Source organism: Lates calcarifer, linkage group LG11, assembly GCF_001640805.2.
Source record: "Lates calcarifer isolate ASB-BC8 linkage group LG11, TLL_Latcal_v3, whole genome shotgun sequence".
In the NCBI taxonomy this organism is placed as follows: Eukaryota; Metazoa; Chordata; class Actinopteri; family Centropomidae; genus Lates; species Lates calcarifer.
Window position 1 is genome coordinate 16850782 of NC_066843.1, and position 8883 is coordinate 16859664.

General features: G+C 40.9%; 1 protein-coding gene across 2 annotated transcripts; it reads right to left on the minus strand.

The window, feature by feature from the left end:
* Positions 1–65: 65 nt before the first annotated feature.
* On the minus strand, positions 66–8569 carry gga1 (golgi-associated, gamma adaptin ear containing, ARF binding protein 1). Of its 2 annotated transcripts, none has more exons than XM_018667638.2 (17): positions 8473–8569; positions 7225–7309; positions 6401–6476; positions 5892–5990; positions 5641–5764; positions 5336–5436; positions 5064–5144; positions 4445–4582; positions 4240–4321; positions 3742–3855; positions 3435–3584; positions 3156–3229; positions 2799–2986; positions 2250–2479; positions 1977–2146; positions 1683–1793; positions 66–1448 (listed from the first exon to the last, which is right to left on the minus strand). In XM_018667638.2, exons 1-17 carry the CDS (start codon positions 8513–8515, stop codon positions 1338–1340), a joined length of 1977 nt encoding a protein of 658 aa, XP_018523154.1. In that variant the 5' UTR covers positions 8516–8569; the 3' UTR covers positions 66–1337. The 2 variants fall into 2 exon arrangements, with proteins under 2 accessions (XP_018523154.1, XP_018523153.1); XM_018667637.2 differs by having other exon boundaries at positions 3435–3587; positions 8473–8568.
* Between the last annotated feature and the right edge of the window lie 314 nt (positions 8570–8883).

The window sequence follows — 8883 nt, forward strand, 5'->3', positions numbered from 1 at the left end:
ATTGTATTGGAGTTTTTTGGGTGGCAAGAGTAGAAACTGTTGCCTACAACACAAATGAAAATGCCTTCAGATCACCAAGAAAAAACTTTATTACCCATTTGTAATATTTTACCAGTGTTATGCTCTTGCACATTGCACAAGTCAAATGTACACAACAGAACTGCCATCATTGGTATTTACAAAGCAGTCGTATTGGAGATTGGTGCAGTGGAATGTGATTGAGAGCCTGTGGGGAGGAGGAAGTGTTGAGCGTGGCTGACATGCATCGCAGACTGTAGAAACAAGTTGGACATGTTTGAGACAGACACTGTGCTCAAGGGCACCTGTGTGCAGCTCAGTTTGCATATGCTCAAGTTTTTGATAGTTTTACCCAATAAATGCTAAAATATTAATTTAAATCACAAGCTAAAGAAAATAATTATCAAAATTTAACCTTTGTCCTACTCAAAATGCTTTGAATATATTAAGAATTTATGGTTATAATGTAGCTGATGCGTATCTCAAACTGCAGACTTAATATGACTGACATGTAACAGATGAGAAAAATAAATCCATCCAAATGCACTACAACTTAAATAAATGTTAGAACTGCAAAATAGGCACATATGGCAGATAATACACAACTCTGATGTTACAGTATTTTTTGTTCTTTACAGAAGATGAGGAAAAGACAGGGAAACTACAATAAAAAAAAAATCATTCTCTGTGCAAATCAAAAAGTGGACTCTCATTCACACTCATCACAAAATAAAACAGATGCCACAAAAAGTTGATTACATATAGCTTTGTTTTGCAAACTAAGATGAGCTGTGTCTATGTCAAGCTTACGCCCCCCCCCCCCCCCAGTGTGCTGGATTTTGCAATAACTGTGTCCCATGTTGGCAGAGCATGCAGAGGTGACTGTAAACGCAACTGATAATGGATTTAAATAGACTTTGTGCCTTAGCTGGGAAGGGGGAAAAAAACGAAGAAGAAAAAAATCAAGCACACCAAAGCAAATACCCACACATTTGTTTCTTTCTTCAAAGCACTGTTTGTTAAAAAAGATGACAAGACTGCAACAACTTTGGGGGAGCAGTTGCAGGTTTGTTTTGAAGCAGCCACATAAAGCAGACTAGACCTAGACATACATGACTCATTTAGAGCAAAAGCACACACACATTACACTGACTGAGCATGAGCGTAATCCAAGGAAAACAAACAATAGCAATCAAACAAAGTACAATGTGATTACAAAGGAAAACAGGCTTATGCAGAGTGTTGAGTTGGGGAGTTTGTTTAGAAGGAAGCTGAGTCTGAAAGCAGAGAGTCTGTCTGGTTGTAGTTGTGTTTAAATGCTATAGGTTCCCCCATGTCTCCGGAGAAGGAAACTGTTCTAAACTGCCTCTCTCACTGTGCTCCTGCTCTCCCATGGTGAAGGTTAGTCTGTACTGGAGCTGCACTTTCTCCTAAAGCACATAGAAACACACAGGGGATAGGAGAGGTGGAGAGGTAGATGGTTAAACCTCCATAGACCCTTGGCTAGATGGACAACCTCTGTACTAATCTCATAAATTAGAACAACTTCTCAGGGATAACTACAGACTTTTCATAGCCATTACAATATGTGTGACTTCCAGAGTTCACTTAACCACTGGCAACTTTAGACCCCCTCTGTCTAGACAGGTAAAATCTTGGCCTACCTTGTTTGGGTTTGCCAGCAGCAGGATCTGTGTGACAGCAGCAGGAGGGAGGATGGGGTTAAAAGCTGGGAGTTCTGTTCCTGATGGGGGCTGCAGCTTCACTGCCATACACTACAGTATATGGAAAACAAGCAACATTTTTTCCTTTAGTGAGACAGTAAATCAGTTGCAGTGGTTTAACCATAATGTCTTTACAACATGAACCTTGCCTATATTTAAAGCTCTTATCAAAATCAGCTAGTGTGATCTAACATACTGTATCCAGTGGGAGCCTTTAACTTTCTTACTGCTAACCTTTGGAGCTGTCGTTTCAAAGTTTATGTTGGTGACAGGGACAGGGGCAGAGGACAGCATGGAGATGATCACCACCAGCACGTCGGGACGAGATGGAGGCGAGTCGCGAGCAAAATGAAAGAGAACCCGCAGACTGTGTCCATCAAACACAGTCACAGGTAACAGACTACCTATAAAATGAAAGAAAAGAGAGGGTGGTGAGAGAGAATAGCATTTGATTAATCCACAGGTGAGCAGAGGCATAAAGCTATCAAGTGACCTCAGTTTACTTACTGGGCTTAATGGATTCTAATGGTACAAAAACATCAGTCAGGTCGATTTCAGCAGAAGGAGTCTCTGTGTGAGTGGGGGACATATCCAGCAACGTTGCTCCAAGGCCGGGCTGAGAGTTGACAAGAGGCGCAGGATGATCAGAGGCAAAGGCTAGGATGGGGTTTGGGGCAATGTTGGTCCCAGACTTGCTCTGGAGATCTCTCAGAGTTGGTTTGGACTGTTGCTTGTCCCTAAAAGCAGAAGGATGAACTCATCTCTGTGTGCTTGTGCCCTTTTCAAAGAAGCGAATTGAAAAGAGCTTAATACTGTACCATTTAATATTTTGAGTAGTTCAGTGTAAAGGTATGGCAATTTCAAAAATCACTCTTACCAACATCAGACTTTGTTTTTCATTGCTTCTATCCCTTATTTGGAAAATGGCATCAAGAGGCTACTCTACAGCTTTTTAAATACCTTTAAAAGCTGCAGAAGAACTTACAAATATCTTGAGGCTGTTTCATACAGTTTAAGCAGTCATGGGACAGTGTTAGAATAGTGTTAGTTTAATACCATTTGACCTGCAGGCCCTCTGGAGGCAGGGACTGCTGCAGCAGTGTCTTCCCCAGCAGGTCCAGCTCATCCAGGGCTGAGTTTCCAGGGGTGGAGCCCGCTGAGAGCGGCTGAGAGTGGGAGGGTGGGTCTGGACTCAGGAGGAGACTGGGTGCTGCGGGGATGTCTGCGTCTATGCTGTCAGAGGACTGGAGGAAGACAGTGGTACCAACATTTCATTGATTATATTGGAGTAGTATAAAGAGGAATTATTTGTTTTAAGTTGTGTGTGTTTGACAAGTGACATTTATGTAATTCATACAAACTGTCACTGGACTGTCACAGTGATAATATAAACTAAATTCTCCCTCCACTTACCTGGAAGGAGTCCCAGGCTGTGGAGTCCTCAGGCTGTGAGTGAGGGTTGGAGGTGTGTGTTCCTTCACTTAAACCTGTGGGATGAACAAAGAGCGGCAGTGCTATTTCGGACTTATAACACACTTTCAGAATGTTTCCACAAGTTTTTCACTTCAATTTAAAATGAGACATTTCCTTATGTTCCTCAGTAGGTAGTCATGAAAATGCCTCTTCAGGTGATGCTTAATTTAAGAAATGGGCAAAATAAAAAAAGATGTGTGTTGTCTGACATGCTGTTACCGAGTGACATGAGCTCGTCGTCAAGGAGACTTATCCCCATCTCCTGTGAGGGGGCGTTGAGGCTGTCTGTTGGAGTAGGAAATTCTGGGAAGGATGGAGGCGACTGGGGTGACGTATCCAATCCTGACAGATCTAGCAGTGCTGTCCCTCCTGCTGTGAGAAATGGATTTGAGCCAGTTCATTTCAACACTGAAATACTCTATATATGTATAGTTTAAAAAAAATAGAAGAACTACTCAATCAATACACATTTTTGCATTAAGTCTATTCCATGAAGTACCTTCTATCCACTCAATTCTTCACTCACCTGTTTGTTTCTGTGAGTTTAGTGCATTGTTGCCGTTTACAATCTCCCCCTTCACTTGCTGTTTGTATAGGTTAATGACGTGAGTCAGGCTGTCGTTGGCCTGCAGGATCTCCGCTGTGAAAAGATGTGAGTAAATGCAACTTATTGTTTTCAGTGTTGACATCAGTCAAAATGATTGTCTGTTAGAGAGAGACTGGTGGATCAGAGTCCAAGAGAAAGAGAAAGATGTTGAATTTCTCTATGTTCTTAAGGAGAGATGTAAACAAACATTTTCCAATAAGCCAACTGTAATTATTAAGTGTAGTTGTTTATGGCTTCATAAATATGAAACAATTTCCTCACACAGATGAAAATGCACTGAGACTTAAAGTGGAAAACAGCAGTATTGGATATCAAAGATTTCTGCAGGTTTAATACTGAGATCAGCTTTCTATTATTAGATACTATGTTGTTAATACTATGTATTTTTAATGTCAGATGAATTAAAGTAACACTCACCCAGAGCCTCGTCGTTGTCCTCTGTATCACTTGCCAGTCTGAACAGTGTAGGTCTCATTTTCTCGCAGCGCTGGTACAGGTCCTGACCACACAGCACACACACCAAAATTAAATGCTTGTGATCAAGTTTCAGATTTACAGCTCAGGCTACAGTCTGAACTGTCTGAGTCTCCTCCTGATTAAAAGTGTTTGTCTCTCAGATCACCTGTATGAGTTCAGCATTGCTCTGGTTGCTAGCTGTGCTGTCATAGTCCTGCAGAAGCTGAGTCAGCAGAGTGACGCTCTCCTTCACTTCCTGGATGGCGTTAACCCGCTTTGACACCTTCTCCGCTCGCCTTTGATCCTAAAAAAAAGGTAAGAGTTCAATAATGGCACATGCAGCAGGGTGTGACCACACATACATGCACATTACACATTATCTTTAATGAACCACGCTGCAGAAACACACTATAGCAATAACTAATATAACCAAAAGGCATGAATGCCGAAGTACAGCAAGGTCAGAGAGAGGCCATTAGAAAAGTCTGGGGATAAGAGCAAAGAGCAGCTCCTATTACCCCTTAAATCAGGACAAATTCACTCTGAACTCCTGCTGAATCACTCTGCCAGCGACACACAAAACCCCCCCAGGGCAGCCGACCCATTTCCTCATTCAGTTAATGTTCCTGCCATGAGTGCAGCACTCTGATATTTTACTCCTTCTCTTAAAAATCACACACAGATGACTATATCTGTGGCACTAAAAAGTGGTGGTGTCATTAATGTGTAACAGAAAAGTGCAATTTATAAAAAGAGTAAGAAGGAAGAGGAAAGAGGTTTTCTACCTCTTGGACCATTTCCTTGATGAGTTTGTTGGCAGCTTTCAAGTCCTCAGGGTGCGAGCTATTCAACAGGCGAGACAGCATCTGACAAAGCAGACAGCCATATTCATATGGTGAAATATGAGTGAACAGTCTATATAAAAATCCCAAAAGGGAGACAACCACAATCATGACCAAAAGACAAAATGCACAGTGGGTAAGAAAGATTTTTTTTCCTTATGCTGCAAAGGATAAATAATCACAGTTATATGAAAATAAACATCTTTAATGCTTACTTTTGACTTCTCCTCATCCTCAAAAATGGCATTCTTGGGTCTGGGTGGAGGAAGGTTCAGTAGTTTGTCAGGTGGTAGCTCTGGGTCTTGTTTAATAATACCTGATTTACAGAAACAATGAGCAAGACAAAGAGTTAAATGTTTTGTGATCATTACTTATCATTGCATTAATTAGCCACTATGGCCTTTATTAACATGTATGGAATGTAATCCAAGGTAATCTCAAGAATGAACCTGGGCTGCACCTTTAGAGCCTTAAAACAACTTTCCAGTTTCCATTCATCTGAAGGCAGACGGCCTCTCACCTTGTTTCTTCAGCATCTGATAGGCATCTGAGATCTTGGCCTCATCAGGTAACCCCAAAGTCCAGCTATAGATCAACTCCAAAACCTTCTTTTTTACTGGCTCTGGTGACCGTGAGCCCAGGTACTGTGTGGGGTGGATCAAGGACAACAACTGTGATTTACACATACACACATACACACACAGGCGTATACAAAATAAACACTATCAGGGAAATATACAAGCACACAGAGAGACACTTGAAAAGTCTTACCTTTGGAGAAACTACTTTGATGAGTTCATTAAGAAAACGGAACTTGCCAACTTCACTGTGAAACCTTTTCCCACAGTTTTTCATACATGTCTCCAGAACCTTGTGATGAAACACAAATGCAATTACATATACGTCTAAATAAAAATCTGAAATCAGCAGTTCTGTTCTTTGACAGGTATAACACACTAATACATATCTAGACAGACAGACTGTTTCTCTCTGTTACAGAAATGCATTCACCTGAGAATACGATGATCAATACAGACTCATCTGAATATTTAACATAGTCTCCTACATGCATATCTTCTAAAAGTATCAAATTGTATCAAAAACATATTTAAAATTTCATTCTTTCATGCCAAACAATTTTAAATATAACCTGTAAAATCTTACTCTTAACAGAGTAAAAAAAATTGATGTCACATTAAAACACTGCACTAAAAACCAGGACCATCATTACTGAGGCTGCTAACTCTGACTGACTGATACTAGTTCAGATCTGAACTCACCAGCAGGGCCTGCATGGCCTCCCACTCCTGTGGAGACTGGATCTTGTGGGCCAGGAGCCTGGTGGCCAGCTGAGGTCTGCAACACAAGTCACAAACAGTAGTGAATGTCCAGAGCATTGCACACAGCAGTGGACAGAAAGTGTGCTACAATTAATGCTGAGCAAAATATCCAAATTTATTATTTGCTATGCATGTTCTCAGAGTTTTCGTAGTAACAGTGATAACAGTTAACTCAGTTTAATCCTCCTCTCAGGGTTGTTTAATTTCCCAAACAGACACAATGATGTCATTTTCCACACCTCGCTTTTGTGGTGACTTTTTTTAGACATCTTCCCAGGCCTAGTATACTTATGATCTGCATTTGGCACTAAACGGTAAATGGGCTGCTTTTCTAGTCTTATCGACCACTCAAAGCGCTTCACCGAGGTCACCCATTCACCCACACTTGTTCTAAACATTCACACACAATGAACGTGTATGAATGTGTATGTATGAATCAGGGCAAATCAGGGTTCAGTATCTTGCCCAAGGATACTTTGGCATGCAGACCCGAGGGGGTATCGAACCACCGACCTTCTGATGGTGAGCAACCGCTCTACCTCCTGAGCCACAGCTGCCCAGTACTACACTACACTACACTACACGTCTTCAACTGTAACATACAGGTAGTGTACTAAATACATGTGTGACTTTATATTTGTTATTTTCACAGTACAGTTTAAATTAAGCAGGGAAAACAACCAAAATCAGAGGATGTAAACTTGAATCAGCAACAGCCAGGAATGAAGTACAAACTATGTCCTGGCCCTGAGGCCTGCTCTTACCCCTCCAAATCATTGTTGAGCTGGTCACAGAAGGCATGGATGCTGCTCCAGTCTGTGTCTCTGTTGAGTGGGTTTGTGGCTTTGTCTGAAATATTAGCATATGGGATGTCAGACAAAAGATGATACTGTTACTTCAAAATTTATCAATAAATTTAAAATTATATCAGTATAGTCAATATTTGAACACATGTGCCTGAGGTTTTGGCTACAGTAGTGTTCTGACAGTGATTAACACATTTCTGGGTGTTAAAATTTGTATTGCAGAAATGTATTTATCTCTCTATTGATTTAACTTCTTCCACTATGTGAAAAGTGGTCCTCTCTACCTATTCAGTTATGGTCTACACTCAGGTGTACGCTCACTTTATTAGGTACACTTATTTATAACTAACGCAGTCTACTTATACTCAACGAAGGTAGACAAAACATTAGAAACACCTCTACTTGTACAATTCAATGCGATTCAAAAACAAACTACAACCTCCAAAATGACCATTACTTATACACCAGTTCCAACAAAAACATTATGCCCTTCCTTCATTTATTGTGCCAGCTAATATTATTTTTTTATTGGTCAATTTTTCTGTTTATGTTAATTTCAGATGTTGTGATCCCCTCTTTAGGCTAAAAAATAATGGGCTCCATTATTCATGGGCAAAATATTATTCTATTATAGGTAGCGATGTTGAGTCAAAAATGTCTAAGTTTAAAACAAACAAAACTCGAACTAAGCACGCAAGAAAGTCAACGAAGGCTTACAGGCTTCCTGAGTGGCTCCATGATTTAAAATTCATTAAGTCTGCCACATAATCCCAGCATGTCACCGTGCAGAGAAATACACAGGGCAGGTGCTAACAGAGTGTAATGTTAGCTAGCTTGTAGTCGGTAGTCGCACTGTGTCACTGTCTCGTCTCGAACTTTCCATAGCTTTGCCATAACTATAATCTTCCCGCTGAGACTAAAAATGGAGCCCTCCGTGTACTGTCGGTCACTGCCCGGTTGAGCTATCGAGCCGTGAAGCTAAAGCTGCGCCTGGCTGTGTTGTATGTTGACAGCTGCCAGGCACAGCAGCTCCGGAGCTAGGGTTAGCATCCTTGATGTGACGGCAGGGTCCGAGTCCCCTCTACAACGACACGCGCTGCTGGAGGTAAGCTGTCATTTCATTAAAAAGAACTCGCGGATAAAGATTTGTGAGTGTCCGGGTCTCCAGGCAACACTGGCTCGGGAAAGTAAGTTTAAAATACTCACTGATACGAGACTCCAAACTCTCCGCATCGGGCGGCGCAGCCATCACTGCGAGATTTATGTGGTGCGTCGGTCTCGCAAGTGACGTACGCGCACGTACAGACAGAAGAGACGCAGAACTCGAGTGGATAGAAGAGATATTTACAAATTAAAAACAAAATGGTTTTTAAATATATTTGTATAGTATCTCTGTTTTGACTTATTTATATATCTCAGATGTTCGCAAAATGTATACATTAATTAAAGTTAGCACTTCCTATTATAACAAATGATATCGACAACTGATTATTTCTTGTAAATGAATGTCTTCATCATAGCTGCCATAATTTTCGTACTAATTATTCTGTGAGTTCAAAATGCCAAAATAATCAGAAGTGTCAATGGAAATATCAATAAATACGGCATTGAATTGGT

Bases quoted from the DNA above. Each gene is read 5' to 3' on its own strand.
- gga1 (XM_018667637.2), bottom strand. From the start codon at position 8,515: ATGGCTGCGCCGCCCGATGCGGAGAGTTTGGAGTCTCGTATCA. The intron at 3,230-3,434 runs GTAACAGCATGT...TTCATCCCACAG, and splicing joins CGACGAGCTCATGTCACTCG to GTTTAAGTGAAGGAACACAC. The intron at 2,987-3,155 runs GTAAGTGGAGGG...GTCTTCCTCCAG, and splicing joins CAGCCTGGGACTCCTTCCAG to TCCTCTGACAGCATAGACGC.